The following is a 17,080-nucleotide window of genomic DNA, read 5'->3' on the forward strand; positions in this document are numbered from 1 at the left end:
TCCTGCACAGGCTCCCAGGATCACCACAGTTTCCACCAGAGGCACCCACTCCCCCAGCATGGTGGTGCTGTCAGGACTGGTCCACTCTGACTGACATGGAACTCCATCTTCTGTCCCCAGGAAGCCATGCTCACAGGCACAGCTTTCCGGGAAGCCAGAGAGTGTTCCTTACTCTCCCCAGACCAACAGGGCTACCCTCTCTCTTTCAATGGACAGCGAATCAGTAATACACTGGCCTGTGAGGAACAGAAAGCTCAAAGAATTTTAGCTTAAACACATAAGGTTTCCTTTTTCTCACATAGTAATAATAGGGAGGCGGAGGTGATCACGTTGGCTCAGCTGTCTAACAAAGCCATCAGGGACCCAGGCATTTTGCCATCTGCCCAGCCCTGCCTCCATGGCAAGTTGGCTTCTGTCCTCAGACCTGTTGGCCCCACTTTGTGAGCTGACAGCCACAGCTGCACACTTAGCACCTATGTTCAGGCAGAAAAGGGCCAGCCATTTCTGACCCCTTTCATCAAGAAGCAAAACTTTTCCATAGGCCGGGCACAGTGGCTCACGCCTGTAATCACAGCACTTTGGGAGGCTGAGGCGGCTGGATCACCTGAGGTCAAGAGTTCAAGACCAGCCTGACGAACATGGTGAAACCCCCTCTCTACTAAAAATACAAAAATTAGATGGGCGTGGTGGCGCCCGCCTGTAATCCCAGCTACTCAGGAGGCTGAGGCAAGAGAATCGCTTGAACCCAGGAGGCAGAGGTTGCAGTGAGCTGAGATCAAGCCATTGTACTCCAGCCTTGGCGACAAGAGTGAAACTCCATCTCAAAGAAAAAAAAAAAAAACAACTTTTCCATAAAGCTCCAGTAGACATCCCGCAGGTCAAAACATCACATGGCTAGCCTATCTGAAGGGAGACTAGGAAATGAGTATCTTGCTCTACCAGCCATTATAACAGAGGGTGGCAAAGGAGAAGTAGTGTTAGACAATTCTACAGATGATTTTCTCTGAATGGGTCCTGTCCCTGCACACGTAACCCCTGCAAGAAACTTCCATTCCTCATTGATGATTTACCCTTCGGAGAACACCAAGAAGGCTTCTAGGCCGTCTCTCCCAGAGGAGAGAAAGGGAGAAAACAGGAGGGTGGGGGGTAGGGGATGCAGGGACAGGTGGTCCACTGTTTGGCAGTGCTTCCTGATCATGGAGGCCATTGAATTTGGTAAAATGTGGGCATGGAGGAGAGTAAAGAGGTGGAGAGAAACTGGTCTGCAAAAGAGGATAAGAAAACTGCATCTAGGTGGACCAGAGGGCAAAATGGAAAGGCAAGGGTCTCAGAAGTGAGAAGGAAACGAGGGCTTTGTAAATTCCAGGAAAAGTGGGCCACACAGAGAGAAGCTCAGTGGGGGGGATGCCCAGGGAGGGGGAAGCTCAGGGAGGAGGAAGCTCAGAGAGGAGGAAGCTCAGGGAAAGGGAAGCCCAGTGAGGGGGAAGCTCAGCGAGGGGGAAGTTCAGGGAGAGGGATGCTGAGTGAGGGGGATGCCGAGTGAGGGGGAGGCCGAGTGAGGGGGATGCACAGTGAGGGGGATGCCCAGTGGCAGGCCAAGATGGGCGGATCACTTGAGTTCAGGAGTTCAAGACTGGCCTGGCCAACATGGTGAAACCCCGTCTCTACTAAAAATACAAAAAAGAAGAAAAAAAATTAGCCAGGCGTGTTGGCGCATGCCAGTAGTCCCAGCTACTCAGAAGGCTGAAGTAGAAGAATCAAAGTGGAGGTTGTAGTGAGCCAAGATCGCACCACTGCACTCCAGCAAAAAACAAACAAAAAAACCCTCACATGCCTACTACCCAACAGCCTTCACACCCACCAAAATCCTGACTCCCTGGAGGGAGTAGGAGGGAGTCCACCTCAGCTCTCTCTGGAGCCGCTGTCAGGTTCCTCGGCGACCTGCCTTCCCTACCACACCCAGCTGGCCCTGGCTGTCCTTGGCCCCCATGTGGAACATGGAGGTGGGGCTGGGACAACTGAGCCCGAGTTGGGGCTGGAAGGTGGATGTCTCTTTTGGGGCAGACGGGGCCCCTGTCTCCCCTCTCCCACCCAGGTAACCTGAGCCCAGCATTGTGTCCATCCTGGAACAGCTGACAAGGCTGTGGTCAGACAGCTGGTGGGGCTGGGCCAGGCTGGCCGGGCTGGCTGGGCTGGCTGGGGTGGGAGTGTAGGCTGTTATATGACACCCAGAGCCCATCTCTCTCTGCCCCAGACCTTGGAGCTGTTGTCCCACCCCTGTCACTGCAGAGGGCTGAGGCACCATGCATGGGGGCCAGGGGCCACTGCTCCTCCTGCTGCTGCTGGCTGTCTGCCTGGGTGGGACACAAAGGAATCTCAGCCTGGGGAGTCCCAGAGCTGGGGTCCACAGCCTCAGGGGATGGAGGGTCTGAGGGCTATTGGGGCCTGCCCTGGACCCAGTTCCCTGAGTTCCCACTTCACACCCCCAGGGCCTCCCCGCTCTTTCCGCCTCCGAGCTCCTGCTAGGCTCACGCCTGTCTATTGCAGGGGCCCAGGGCCGGAACCAGGAGGAGCGCCTGCTCGCAGACCTGATGCAAAACTACGACCCCAACCTGCGGCCCGCGGAACGAGACTCGGATGTGGTCAATGTCAGCCTGAAGCTAACCCTCACCAACCTCATCTCCCTGGTAAGCCGCAGGACGGAGGAGGGGTCAGCGCACCAGGCCCTGGGACCTGCTGGGGATAGCATGGGGCGGCTCCAGCCACCAAGAGGTTGGAGGGCCCTAAAGCGGACAGGCTGGGGTCTGGAAAACTCCCATGGTTGTGGGGGGAGTACTATCAAGAGGCTGGGGGATGCTTGGCCCCATTGGTGGCCTGTGGGGACTGGCAGTGAAGTTGGGGGCTGAGCCCTCCATATTACACCCTTGCACCCCCAGAACGAGCGAGAGGAAGCCCTCACCACCAATGTCTGGATAGAGATGGTAAGAGGCCACCCTGCTACCCTGCTTCCATCAGGGGTCCCACCCCACCACCCCAAGGCCTCCTGAGAGTTGCCTGCCCCGTTCCTGCCTCTTCTGTCCTCTTGGGCTGGATGCCCACTCCTAGGGGTGTGGTGCAGCAGAGGGCAGAGGCCTAGCAACTGCCCCTCCCCCTGCAGCAGTGGTGCGACTATCGCCTGCGCTGGGATCCGCGAGACTACGAAGGCCTGTGGGTGCTGAGGGTGCCGTCCACCATGGTGTGGCGGCCGGATATCGTGCTGGAGAACAAGTGAGGAGGGGGTGCAGGCAGGGGTGTGGGGGACAAAGGACACAGGGTCTGGGCCCAGCAGAACAAGGGGCTCTGGGAAAAGAGAAAGATGAGCAGAGGGTGCAAATCGGGCACCTGTGGGGCTAGGGAAGAACTGGATGGAGCAGGTGCCAAGGGCAGGGCCCTGGGTATGCCCTCTGACCCCAGGGCCAGCAGACCAGACCCTACACCAGGCTCCATCTCCTCTGGGCTGGGCCACCTGGGTGGGCTGCTCCCTTCCCTGTAACGTGGGGCCACTGACGGGTCCTATAGAAGCTGGCGAGAGTCAACAAGACAGGCATGAAAAGTGCATCACTCGGGGGCTGGCACATGGTGTGGACTTAACATGTTAGTCGCTATTATGACTATTATTATTATTATTATTATTAAAACAAGAGAGAGAAAGATAAGCAGAAATTAGGAGGTGGTGCCTGAGGAAGTCTGTCTGGGGCAGGGGGTGGCAGGAGGATTGCTGGGGGGACCTAGTGGTCCAGGTGGGAACCAGTCAGGGGGTGACAGGCTGGTAGGGACTGGTGTCCCCAGGCCCCTATCCACATGGGGCACAGGGGCTGGTCTGGGGCTGGGGTGTCGGGGGCTGAGTCCACAGCCTCGTGGCCTGGCCTGTTCTGTGCATACAGCGTGGACGGTGTCTTCGAGGTGGCCCTCTACTGCAATGTGCTCGTGTCCCCTGACGGCTGTATCTACTGGCTGCCGCCTGCAATCTTCCGTTCCGCCTGCTCTATCTCAGTCACCTACTTCCCCTTCGACTGGCAGAACTGCTCCCTTATCTTCCAGTGAGGCCATTTATTGGGGAGGATTAAGAGAGCTGCTCTCAGAGGGGCCTGGGCAGTGGTGGGGTAAGGCCTGGGCAAGGCTTCTGGCCTTGGCTCTGGCAGCACCTAGAGGCCTGGCTCCATCTCCCCTGGGCCTCTGTGCCCATCTCAGGCTAAGACACCTGAAGGTGCCCAAGCTCTCCCTGCTAAGCCCGAGTCCCCTCACTCATCCTTTACTGCCTCAGTTTCCTCGCCTGTGCCCCAAGGGGAGACATTCACGCCTGGGGTGCGTGGGTGAGAAGGCACACATGCACACAAGATGCGTGTCTGCGCACACACGAAACCACTGCACACTCCAGGCCCACAGGGAGGCAGGGCTGTCCTGTGAGAGAGGGGCCCTGGCAGGGAATCCAGCGGAAGCATGTATGCAACCAAGCCACCCTGGGGGTCTCTGGGTCTGTTTCCTCAAACCTAAGTGTGGGGAGGAGGGCCCGGGGGAGGGTTCTCCTGTATCTTAGAGGAGCAGTCTTTCCATGAGCAAAGCTGGCAGGGAGACTCCCCTCTGTAGACACAGGGGCCCTCCTCAGGTAGGCATGTATTTTCTACATTGCCATCATCAGCCCCTCCTGCCAGACAGCAGTGGGAGAGACAAATGCAGAGTGACCCTGGGCCCATCAGCCAGGTGAGGGCCCTGCAGCCTCCTGGGCCTTCAACTCCATCTTCCTGACCCCAAAGAGCCCTAGGTCCTCCTGCTCTCCATATCTCACCAGTGGGGTTTTATAGAGAACTCAGAAGCGTGGGGCTGCATTTTGTTGAAGAAAAGCTGCCCACACTTGTCCCCAGAAGGTCATCCCCATGCAGTCGTGGCAGGTCTACCCGCTCACATTTAGCCTCTTTCCTCGGTGACTCCCAGGTCCCAGACTTACAGCACCAATGAGATTGATCTGCAGCTGAGTCAGGAAGATGGCCAGACCATTGAGTGGATTTTCATTGACCCTGAGGCCTTCACAGGTAACCCCCACCCAAGGGCTCCCCAGGCAGCCTCATCCAGGGCTCCTGCTGGACCCAGCTGTGGTCAAGGCTGGACCAAGGTCAAATCCCTCCCATGTAACTCAAAATGAAAACTACAGCAAACCATAAAATATGCTTTTTAAAACGTCCAACAAAGCTCTGACTTTCCTCATGATAATGACTCCAACTTTACAAGAGGCTCGAGCATCCAATCTCCCACCCCACTTCTGTCCCTCAAGGGTGCCTCCCCTGCTGGTGCTCCTTAGGGCACATGCTGCCCTTGCAGCTGGGTCACTCGGCTGCAGGGATCTGCCTAGCTCACACTTCCTGTGCCCACTCCTGCCTGCCTGCCTGCCCGCAGAGAATGGGGAGTGGGCCATCCAGCACCGACCAGCCAAGATGCTCCTGGACCCAGCGGCGCCAGCCCAGGAAGCAGGCCACCAGAAGGTGGTGTTCTACCTGCTCATCCAGCGCAAGCCCCTCTTCTACGTCATCAACATCATCGCCCCCTGTGTGCTCATCTCCTCTGTCGCCATCCTCATCTACTTCCTTCCTGCCAAGGGTACCTGGAGCCTATGGGAAGGAGCCATCCAGTAGCACAGGGGACACCTGGGAGGCCGGGGTGGGCCCTGCCTGGGGAACAGAGTGGCATTACGACCCAGGACAGAGGCAGCGGGCTACTTCTGGGGTAAGGGGTTCCTCTGTGGGTGGGGGAGGTAGGAACCTGCTCTGAGCGCCTCTCGGTCACGGGTAGCTGGGGGCCAGAAGTGTACCGTCGCCATCAACGTGCTCCTGGCCCAGACTGTCTTCCTCTTCCTTGTGGCCAAGAAGGTGCCTGAAACCTCCCAGGCGGTGCCACTCATCAGCAAGTAAGGCTGATCTTCATGTCCACCCGCCTATCCCACTCTCCCTTCTTGGGAGCATGATGGCCTCCTGCATTGCCCTCTTGCCCTCCATCCACCCCCCCATCCTCAATTCAGGAGGCCTGAGGGGGGCAGCCACTAAGGGTGGGGGTGGCATCATGGTGTGGGCTGCCAGCTCCTGCCCACCCCACCCGACAGGTACCTGACCTTCCTCCTGGTGGTAACCATCCTCATTGTCGTGAATGCTGTGGTTGTGCTCAATGTCTCCTTGCGGTCTCCACACACACACTCCATGGCCCGAGGGGTCCGCAAGGCAAGGACCCTCCCTGCCCACTTCAACATCCCGCTGCCCGCTCCCCTACGCCTCCCTCTCGCACGCCCTGGCCGTACTCACCTGTGGCATTCCACAGCACACCCATCCTGGGTGTATCTGGAAGCATGGACCAAAATCGATTACAGTAATACAGGAATGAAATTGCTTCCTAGGTGCCCGGGATATTACAAATGTTAATGTATTTCATCTTCATAAAACCCATATCACCTCCAATTACAGATGAGGACGTTGAGGCGCAGAGAGGTTAAGTAACCTGTCCAAGAAAGTGCACTACAAAGTCGAAAAAGCAGGAGTCTGCCAGGGCAGTCTGATTCCAGTCTGTGTGATCTGTAGCCCACCTGCAGCCTTCAGCTTGGGCCCTTGTTGCACATGCAGATTCCCAGGCCTGCCCCAGGCATTCTAGGCCAGAATAGCATGAGGGCTAGGGGCAGGAATCTGTGTTTGTAACAAGTGCCCTGGTGATTCTGATGTGCACTGAAGTTTGGGGACCCAGGCTCGTGTCCAGTATAGAAAGCTTTACCAAGGCCACGTCACTGCCCCGGTATGCTGCCTCCATGGTCCCTAGCAGCACAAGCCCTTCACGCCAACCTCTGGCTTCTGCTCTGAAGCTCGGCCTGCTGCCCTAGTGAAGCCACCCCCTCTCTAGGTGTTCCTGAGGCTCTTGCCCCAGCTGCTGAGGATGCACGTTCGCCCGCTGGCCCCAGCAACTGTGCAGGACACCCAGTCCCGGCTACAGAATGGCTCCTCGGGATGGTCGATCACAACTGGGGAGGAGGTGGCCCTCTGCCTGCCTCGCAGTGAACTCCTCTTCCAGCAGTGGCAGCGGCAAGGGCTGGTGGCGGCAGCGCTGGAGAAGCTAGGTGAGACACAGCAGGTGTGCCTGGGGACAGTCCTCCCCTGGGACCCCAGCTGGGGAGCCAGGCACAGCAGATGAGTGCTGGAGAAGTGCCCAGGTCAGGGAGAGAGGAGCTGGGGTCCCTAAGGAGAAGCCATCTTCTCTGCCTGTTTCTCCTCCATTCTACTCCCAAACCTTATCCTTTCTCTTTATCAGAGAAAGGCCCGGAGTTAGGGCCGAGCCAGTTCTGTGGCAGCCTGAAGCAGGCTGCCCCAGCCATCCAGGCCTGTGTGGAAGCCTGCAACCTCATTGCCTGTGCCCGGCACCAGCAGAGTCACTTTGACAATGTAAGCTGAGTCAGGGTGGGGTGGAGGTGGAGTGAGTACCTGGGCTTGGAACCGTGATAGAGACAGGATGAGTGGGGTTGCCAAGATAGGGCAGTGGAATGGAAAAACAGGAGGCCGGGTGCAGTGGCTCACATCTGTAATCCCAGTACTTTGGGAGGCCGAGGCGAGTGGATCACCTGAGGTCAGGAGTTTGAGACCAGCCTGGCCAACATGGCAAAACCCTATCTCTACCAAAAATACCAAAAATTAGCTGGGTGTGGTGGCGGGCACCTGTATTCCCAGCTACTCAGGAGGCTGAGGCAGGAGAATTGCTTGAACCTGGGAGGCGGAGGTTGCAGTGAGCCAAGCCAAGATCGCACCACTGCACTCTGGCCTGGGTGAAAGAGTGAGACGTGAGACTCTGTCTCAAAAAAAAAAAAAAAAGAAAGAAAGAAAGAAAGAAAGAAAAAGGAACAGGGGCGGGGGGGCACCTCAGGGCCAGGGGGCCATGGAATTAGCCACCAGTTGGGACCTGGACATAGGTAAGAAGGGCCCCAGGAAATGGAGACATGGGCCTGCTGGAAGCCCAAGATGAGAACAGGACCCAGGGAAGACCTGGTGCCGCCGCTGGTTATCCCACACCTGCCTCCCACCCTCAGGGGAATGAGGAGTGGTTCCTGGTGGGCCGAGTGCTGGACCGCGTCTGCTTCCTGGCCATGCTCTCGCTCTTCGTCTGTGGCACAGCTGGCATCTTCCTCATGGCCCACTACAACCGGGTGCCGGCCCTGCCATTCCCTGGAGATCCACGCCCCTACCTGCCCTCACCAGACTGAGCCAACCAACCACTGCGGGGCATGTGGGAGTCACACACGTGGGTCACACTGAGTCTTATCAGCCACGTTCTCCTACTGAGGTCCTAAGTGTGCTCTTTGGGAAGTGCCTTTCAGGGCTGTGTGAGCCAAACAGCCCTGAGAAAAGCTGGGAAAAGAGTCTGAGCTGGAGTCCGGGAGTGGCTGGGGGTGGGCTGTGGTTAGAGTGTCCTGCTGCAGTCAGCACACACGCAGGATTGGCTAGCACATCCTGGCACCAGCCACTCCTCCACTCAGTGCACTCCCCTCACTTAGGCAAAGCATTATTCATTCCCATCAGTCTGAAGCCCGAAGGACTGTTTTGTATAATACCTTCGGGCTTGGGACTGGCTCCCCTTTTACAAGTTCTCCCTGAAAGAGGGCAGTCACGAGAGGTGTGAAGAGTAGCAGCCGATGCTCTCTCCAAAGCAGGGCAGCAGCCCATGCCAGCTGGCATCTCCCCCCCGTGCCTTCTGGGTACAATAAGCACCCAATTCTCAACAGCCCCAGTGGCCTTTCCATTCATGCGCATTTTTCTGCCACTGACCACAAGACGATTTCCTGAGTTTTGTAATCCTTTTTTTTTTTTTTTTAGTTTTTGATGTGTTGTTGTTGTTTTGTTTAGTTTTGAGATAGAGCCTCACTCTTGTCATGCAAGTTGGAGTGGAGTGGCATGATCACGGCTCATTGCAGCCTCAACCTCCAGGGCTCAAGCAATGCTCCTGCCTCAGCCTCCCAAGTAGCTGGCACCACAGGCATGCACCACTACACCCAGCTACTTTTAAATTTTTAGTAGAGATGAGGTTTTGCTATGTTGCCTAGGTTGGTCTTGAACTCCTGAGCTCAAGTGATCCTCCCACTTGAGTCTTGGTATTACAGGCATAAGCCACTGTACCTGGCCTCCTTTTTAATTAAGAGCTCCTCACAGCAGTATGGACAAGCAACAGTCATTATTCCCCATGTTATGTAGGCAAATTGAGCCTAGAGTAAGCGGGACTCCACACAACAGTGGTGGTTAAACAAGGTTTGAAGTCCAGAATTCCTGACTCTGACTCAATCTGACACTCTAAGATTCTACGGCCTGAAAAACAGGCCCTTCTTCCCAAAGGATGGTTAAGACAAGGAAGAGCTAGGCAAGAGGAGGTGTGGAGTTAACAGAGAGCCACTGAGCTCTTCATTCCAGGAGGAGACTTTGACTGGCCTCCCTTGACCCCACTAATCAGGTAGTAAGGCAATAAGCTGGGGTCTTCCTGGGGGAGAGGCAAGGTCCTGCTCTGAGATTACAGCCAGCACACGAGTTTGGCTGGTAACCAGGGGACACCCTTGGGCAAGTCACCTATGCTCCCTGAGGCTGTTCCCTCATCTGTAAATAAGGTGCAAAAAATAATCCATTCCTGGCCAGGTGTGGTGGCTCACACCTGCAATCCCAGCACCTTGGGAGGACAAGGTGGGCAGACTGCTTGAGCTCAGGAGCCCACGAACCCAGGAACCCAGCCTGGGCAACATGGGGACACCCGGTCTCTACCAAAAAATACAAAACTTAGCTGGGCGTGGTGATGCATGCCTGTAGTCCCAGTTACTCGGGAGGCTGAGGTGGGAGGATCGCTTGAGCCCAGGAGGTCTAGGCTGCAGTGAGCTGTGATCATGTGACTGCACTCCAGCCTGATGACACAGTAAGACCCTGTCTCAAAAAAAAAAAAAAAATTACAAAACTGAAAAAAGAAAAGTGAAAGTGCCACATAAAGGCCTGACAACAGGATATACTGGCAGGAGGGGACCTTGGAAATATGCCCTCCCTCCAAGCACAGGATTGCTGTCTTTGGGATTCAATCACCAGCAAGTTCATATTATTTACTCCAGTGTGAGTCTGTGTCTGTGCATGCACAGTGTGTTTGAAGCAAGAGCAGAGTCAGAACTATAGAGAACTAGAGGAGTTAGGGAGAGTGGGGGAGAACTTCAATCAGGGAGGGAATCTGACAACAGTGGGGCCATTTCCGGTTCCCACCAGCCCCTTACTAGTTGTGTATCTGGCACAAGTCTCTCAACCTCTCTGAAAGCCTCAGAGGGCAGAGGATTAGCTCCTTGTACACAATAAACACTCAAATGTTAACATTAGCTGCCATTACTATAGGTTACTGTCTCATGGGATCCATACAGCAACCTAAGGAGGTAGGTCGAGGCATACCTCAAAGACATTGCAGGTTCAGTTCCAGACCAACACAAGAAAGCAAGTCACATGAATGTTTTTGGTTTCCCAATGCATATAAAAGTTATGTTTACACTATACTGTAGACCAGCAAGAGTGCAATAGCATTGTCTAATAAAACAATATACATACCTAAATTTAAAAATACTTTATTGCTAAAAAATGCTGATCATCAATCTGAGCCTTCGGTGAGTCGTACTCTTTTTGCTGGTGGAGGGTCTTGCCTCGAGGTTGATGGTTGCTGACTGGTCAGGGTGGTGGCTGCTGAAGGTTGGGGTGGCTGTGGCAATTTCCTAAAATAAGACATCAGTGAAGCTTTTCGCATCAGTTGACTCTTCCTTTCATGAAAGATTTCTCTATAACATGCGATGCTGTTTGATAGCATTTTGCCCACAGTAGAGCTTCTTTCAAAATTGGAGTCAATCCTCTCAAACCCTGCTGCTGCTTTATCAACTAAGTTTATGTAATATTCTAAATCCTTTGTTGTCATTTCAACAATGTTCACAGCGTCTTCACCAGGTGTAGATTCCATCTCAAGAAACCACTTTCTTTGCGCATCCATAAGAAACAACTCCTCATCTGTTAAAGTTTTATCATGAGATTGCAGCAATTCAGTTACATCTTCAGGCTCTACTTCTAATTCTAGTTCTTTTGCTATTTCCACCACATCTGCACTTACTTCCTCCACTGAAGTCTTGAACCCCTCATAGTCATCAATGAGGGTGGGAATCAACTTCTTCCAAACTCCTGTTAATGTTGACAATTTGACCTCCTCCCATGAATCACGAATGTTTTTAATGGCATCTAAAATGGTGAATCCTTTCCAGAAGGTTTTCAATTTGCTTTGCCCAGATCCATCAGAGACATCACTATCCATGGCAGCTAGAGCCTTATGAAATGTATTTCTCAAATAATAAGACTTGAAGGTCGAAATTACCCCTTGATCCATGGGCTGCAGAATGGATGTTGTGTTAGCAGGCATGAAAACAACATTAATCTCCTCGTATATCTCCATCAGAGCTCTTGGATGACTAGGGGCATTGTCAATGATCAGTAATATTTTGAAAGGAATCTTCTTTTCTGAGCAGTAGGTCTCAACAGTGGGTTTAAAATAGTCAGTAAACCATGCTGTAAACAGATGTGCTGTCATCCGGGCTTTGCTGTTCCATTTATATAGCACGGGTAGAGTAGATTTAGTATAATTCTTAAGGGCCCTAGGATTTTCAGAATGGTAAATAAGCATTGGCTTCAACTTAAAATCACCAGCTGCATTAGCCCCTAACAAGAGAGTCAGCCTGTCCTTTGAAGCTTTGAAGCCAGGCACTGACTTCTCCTCTCTAGCTATGAAAGTTCTAGATGGCATCTTCTTCCAATAGAAGGCTGTTTCATCGACATTGAAAATCTGTTGTTTAGTGTAGCCACCTTCGTCAATGATCTTAGCTAAAGCTTCTGGATAACTTGCTGCAGCTTCTACATCAGCACTTGCCGCTTCACCTTGTGCTTTTATGTTATGGAAATGGCTTCTTTCCTTAAACCTCATGAACCAACCTCTGCTAGCTTCAAATTTTTCTTCTGCGGCTTCCACACCTCTCTCAGCTTTCATAGAGTTGAAGAGAGTTAGGGCTTTGTTCTGGATTAGGCTTTGGCTTAAGGGAATGTTGCGGCTGGTCTGATCTTCTATCCAGACCACTAAAACTTTCTCCATATCAGCAATAAGGCTGTTTCGCTTTCTTATCATTCGTGTGTTCATTGGAGTAGCACTTTTAACTTCCTTCAAGAACTTTTCCTTTGCATTTACAACTTGGCTAACTGTTTGCCGCAGGAGGCCTAGCCTTCGGCCTATCTCGGCTTTTGACATACCTTCCTCACTCAGTTTAATCATTTCTAGTTTTTGATTTAAAGTGAGAGATGTGCGACTCTTCCTTTCACTTGAGCACTTAGAGGCCATTGCAGAGTTATTAATTCGCCTAATCTCAATATTGTTATGTCTCAGGGAATAGGGAAGCCCAAGAAGAGGGAGAGAGATGGGGAACAGTCTGTGGGTGGAGCAGTTAGAACACACACAACATTAAGTTCCACGTCTTATAAAAGACGCTGTATGTGGCACCCCAAAACAATGACAATAGCAACATCAAAGATCACTGATCATAGATCACCATAACAGACACAGAAATCATGAAAAAGTTTGAAATATTTTGAGAATTACCAAAATGTAACACAGAGACACGAAGTGAGCACATGCTGTTGGAAAAATGGCGCTGATACAATTGCTGGACTCAGGGCTGCCACAAACCCTCCATTTGTTTTCAGAAAGCCCTATCTGCGAAGCGTAATAAAACGAGGTATGCCATAGTACAGTGGCGCCCCCCCGACAAAGGAAAGCCTCCGGGAGGTCAAGAGAGATACCAGAGAGTGCGTCCCGCACTGGAGGAAGAGGAAGGTTTTTACCAAGCAGCGAGTCCAGAGCCCGCGCTGTCAACGACGCGGTGCTGCCTTTTTTCCGAGCCGCTGCGGGAGGGGGCCAGGACACGCTCCCTTAGGAGAGCGGGCGGGTCACAAGGACCTGGACAGAGACAGAACTGAGGCCAGCAGCCAGCTCCGCCGCTGAGTCCAGCCCTCTGCGCAGCCGCCCTGGGCTGGCGTCCCGAGATAGCCGCTTCCAAACCGGGCCTGCGCGCCGACGTTCCGCTGCGCCCCGCGCAAAACCGGAAGTACCCGGGCCCAAGGCTGAGGGACCCGGTGGAGCGGAAGTCACTCCCTGAGGCAGTGGCGACAGCGGCGGCGAGAGGATGAACAACAAGTTCGACGCGTGAGTGGCTCGTGGCCGCCCCCGGGGCCCCTTCCCCGAACAGTTCCCCCGCGCCCGCCCCCGCTGGGGCTGGGGCGGCGCAAACCCTGCGGCACCGGCTTCCCTGCTGGGATCCGGCTGCGGCCGGACCTGGCCTGGGCTGGCGGGGAGGAGGGGGCTGGGGAGCAATGGATACCGGAGTCCCGGAGACCCCAGGGCCGTCCGAACCGAGGGCGAAGAGCTGGGCCCGGGGGAGGGGTGGCTGTGCCGCCCGGTAGGGGGAGATTTTCGGACGCCCCGCCCTGGTGGATGCGGATTGCCTGCGACGTGGAGGGGTGGGGACCTCGGCGGTTTGGGTGTTTCCGCAGTCTGGCAGCGCTGCCTCTGAATCCAGCTTTCCCCACACACTCCCTCTCCCCTCTGAGCCTCAGTTTTCTCATCTGCAGAGTGGGGACGGTAACACCCTTTGTCGTAGAGTTTGGAGGATGCAATGAGGTAATGTGGCTGCTGCCCTGGACGCGGTGGAAGGCTGGCTTAGGAATTATCTTCCTGAGACTCTTCCTACTTTCCTTCTCCTCCCCTTCCCGTTCCCGTCTTCCAACACACTCGCCAAGACCTAAGTATACTTGTTGCCCTCTCCTGCCCGCTCCGGTTTCTAGTTTCAGCATCAAACAGTTTGGAGGTACAGAGAGAAAATGCAGAAGTATTTTTACTTATCCCCCTCCAAGGATTGTATCTTGAGGTAGAATATGTTCCTTCCTCTCTTCTAGTAGTCTAGTAAATCGACTGTCTCTTCATCCGAAAACCTGGATTTCTAGTCCCAGATTCACCACTTACCATCTGTTTGACTGTAGAAAAGTTACCCAGCCTCTAAGCCGTTGTTGCTCAAACCACATTAGTGGCTAGTACCCTGCTGCCACACCGGGGTGTGATAAGGGTCAAATCACACTCAGCAATGCTTAAAGATGCTTGTGAACATTGCTAACTATTGGGATATAAACGTAAAGTGGAATTACTATTAGTTTAGGTTGTGACCTGGTGCATTTGATGGGAAATTGGGGTGTTTCCAATACGGAGAGTACTGTGCAAATTCAGGGAATACTGGATTTCCAACACTCCAGGCAGGTAGGTCCTCAGGAATGTTTTCTGGTTGCTGAGAGGTCTCTGCTACTTGAGAAAGTCTTTGCCCGACCTCTTCTCTATCCTGCTGTTTAACTGAGCCTGTCCCTCTACGAACCTCTCCCCCGCTGCCGCCCCATTTCATCTCTGTTGTAAACCCTGCAACAAATAGCTCCAGATCCAAATCCTGCCTCAGTGGAGCTTTCTGGAACCCTTATACCCCTTCCTCCACTGATTGGAACAAATCAAATGTCATCCTAAGAAGACATCTTATGGGTCATCTAGCTCAAGCCTACCCAAATCATTTGGGAGTCTGCAGTAAGAATGGTAATAATGGACTTCCACAGGGATCTTGCTAGGTATTTTTCATATATATATATATATTTTTTTGAGACAGGGTCTCGCTGTGTCACCCTGGCTGGAGTGCAGTGGTGTCATCACAGCTCACTGCCCACTCAACCTCCCGGGCACCAGCAATCCTCCCATCTCAGCCTCCAGAGTAGCCGGACTACAGGCATGTGCCACCCTACCTTGCTAATTTTTTTGTATTTTTTGTAGAGACGGGGTTTCGCCATGTTGCCCAGGCTGATCTCGAACTCGGGCTCAAGAGATCCACCCACCTTGCCTCCTAAAGTGCTGGGATTACAGGCATGAGCCACCACCCCCAGCCTCATATGTTATTTCTACTCTAACAATTCTGTGAAGGGGATCTTGTTGTCTCCTTTTACAGATGAGTAAAGTGAGACTCTGAGGTTAAGTAATGTCCAACACAAAGGAAGGGCTATCCCTGGTTTGTTGTGTAACCTTGGTTCAAGCACCTCTTGAGAAAAATTAAACTTGCCCTCTTTTTTTTTTTCTTACCTCTTCTACGATTGAAGAACCTGGGTCATTTTAATTACTTTGAATTATTAACTATTGTATTGAGCCAGAATCTTTTAACATCTGCCCTCTAGCATTGCAGGGAAAAAAAGAAAAACAAGCTTTCTTTCATTTGAAATTAGCAATTGAAAACAGCACTCCTGCCCCTAGTTTTATTTTTTTATGTTGTTTTTCATTCAGAAATTCTGCGGTGTTTAGGCCATTGCTGCATATTTGGAGTCTTTACCACATTGCTCTCTCTAGTAATCTGCACTTTTTACCACATTGCTCTTAAGGACATGTTCCAGTTTGCCAGAATCCTTCCAGATGTCCAGTGGCTGGAGCTGAGTACAGTAGTATATAATCTAATGGGCTCATATTAAAGATTAGCTCTAATCTCCGTTACTGTATGGACTCAACTTCTCTGAATGAAACCTTTGATTCTAATTGCTTTTGTGGAGAAGGGGTAGACCTATCGAGTCCTTAGATCTCATTGCCATTGATCCTATTGATACGTAAAACCGTAAGATGCTTTCACAAAAACTGCAGCCCTGACTTAAACATAGTTTTCAGATCTACACAACTGTACTTGATTTTGTCCGTATTCTACATCATTTGCTTTTTATTCTATATCGTTAACTTTGGGCCCATTCCTAACTATTGTCTAAACCACTTATTTGGCACTCATTGCTTTGATTCTATAGACCCATTCATTAAACGGAGATTTTTTTTATGCCACTGTCTGATGGTGAGGGTATAAAGATGAATTGAACCAAGGTCCTGCCCACAAGGTATTGGTCTAGTTCAGAGGGTGAGGAAATACGTGGGCAGAAGCTTAGCAAGCTAACTAAAGTGCCTCTCAGTCTGGACAGTCTCAGAGTTGCTAACTGCCTGAGTTTAGGGAGCACTGATTTTTCAGTCTGAGTTGTATCTTGACTCAAATCCAGCTTGAAGCTGGGAAGAGTAGCTTGTAAGATTTGCCTTAAATGTAGGCTTAGAGGGCAGAGTGGTTGGTTAGTTCCACTCTCAGGTAATAAAAGCACCAGATATAGGTCCATTAGGGTTCCCATTTACTGTCTTAGAAAGGAGCCCTAAGTGGTCCAGGGATCACAGGAGCATGGTTTCTTCTCTGACAATTATTTTTGTTTCCTGGTAGTGATCAGCAGCAAAACCACTAAAAAGAAAGGAAGGTATATACTTTTCTTGGGTCTAGCAAAAACAAGATGCTGGGATGACTGTACCCCTCTTCAACCAAGATCTAAATGCAAGGGACCCCAGAGGCTATAGTGGGAGTTGGAAGCTAAGAAGAGAGGAAAAGGGTTTGCATCCCAGGGGTGTGCCCTAAAGAAGAGAGTTGTCCTGGGCCTAAGCAGAAGAACCTTTGAGATGTTTTTGATCAGGAGACAGAACTGGCCATGAGAGTATAGCTGGAACAAGTACAAACATTTATATGGGCAAGTTCAGAAGAGGAGACCCCAACTCAGCCTAGGTTGGAAGAGGTTAGGAAATGTTTCCAAGAGAAAGTGGCCCTCAATCTGAGTCCTGTAGGACAAGTTAACTAGGCAAAGAAGGACTTCTTGAGGAGAGACCACATGGTGAGCATAACAGAAGGATAAAATGGGGGCACCAAAATTAGGGTGATACAACTGGAGTGAAAAGAGTTTGTTGGGACCAGGAAGGAGATGATATTGGGACATGTGAGCAGAGCAGGGGCCTTTGCACCATGCTGAGGCGTGGGTATATCTGTGTACCTTTTCTCCTCAGCTAGGTTCTTGGGGACAAGCACTCTGGTAGCTCATACACACCATAGATGCTTGGTAGATGTTGGTAATTT

General features: G+C 52.2%; 3 protein-coding genes across 13 annotated transcripts in view; 2 read left to right on the plus strand and 1 right to left on the minus strand.

The window, feature by feature from the left end:
* Positions 1-2,247: 2,247 nt before the first annotated feature.
* On the plus strand, positions 2,248-8,260 carry CHRNG (cholinergic receptor nicotinic gamma subunit). Its single transcript, XM_526063.9, has 12 exons — positions 2,248-2,358; positions 2,548-2,687; positions 2,937-2,981; positions 3,158-3,267; positions 3,924-4,079; positions 4,972-5,069; positions 5,431-5,631; positions 5,824-5,938; positions 6,131-6,245; positions 6,913-7,126; positions 7,318-7,448; positions 8,087-8,260. The coding sequence occupies exons 1-12, from the start codon at positions 2,304-2,306 to the stop codon at positions 8,258-8,260; spliced, it is 1,554 nt and encodes a 517-aa protein (XP_526063.1). The 5' UTR covers positions 2,248-2,303.
* Positions 8,261-10,614: 2,354 nt separating this feature from the next.
* TIGD1 (tigger transposable element derived 1) lies at positions 10,615-12,514 on the minus strand. The gene has a single exon (XM_016950710.3). The coding sequence runs from the start codon at positions 12,427-12,429 to the stop codon at positions 10,654-10,656; it is 1,776 nt and encodes a 591-aa protein (XP_016806199.1). The 5' UTR covers positions 12,430-12,514; the 3' UTR covers positions 10,615-10,653.
* Positions 12,515-13,198: 684 nt separating this feature from the next.
* EIF4E2 (eukaryotic translation initiation factor 4E family member 2) overlaps positions 13,199-17,080 on the plus strand; it is a 32,865-nt gene continuing 28,983 nt past the window's right edge. For 7 of the 11 annotated variants that reach the window (XR_010149921.1, XR_010149922.1, XR_010149924.1 and 4 more), the window contains exon 1: positions 13,199-13,290. Coding sequence is in view for 6 of the 11 variants with exons in the window: in XM_009444560.4 (XP_009442835.1) it covers positions 13,271-13,290 (20 nt within the window). In the remaining 5 variants the exon portion in view is untranslated. Of the gene's footprint in view, positions 13,291-13,624; positions 13,765-17,080 lie in introns of those variants that run through there. The other 4 variants (XR_010149923.1, XR_010149925.1, XM_063790861.1 and 1 more) reach the window with 1 other exon arrangement.

This window comes from Pan troglodytes, chromosome 13 (assembly GCF_028858775.2).
Source record: "Pan troglodytes isolate AG18354 chromosome 13, NHGRI_mPanTro3-v2.0_pri, whole genome shotgun sequence".
NCBI classification, from domain to species: domain Eukaryota; kingdom Metazoa; phylum Chordata; class Mammalia; order Primates; family Hominidae; genus Pan; species Pan troglodytes.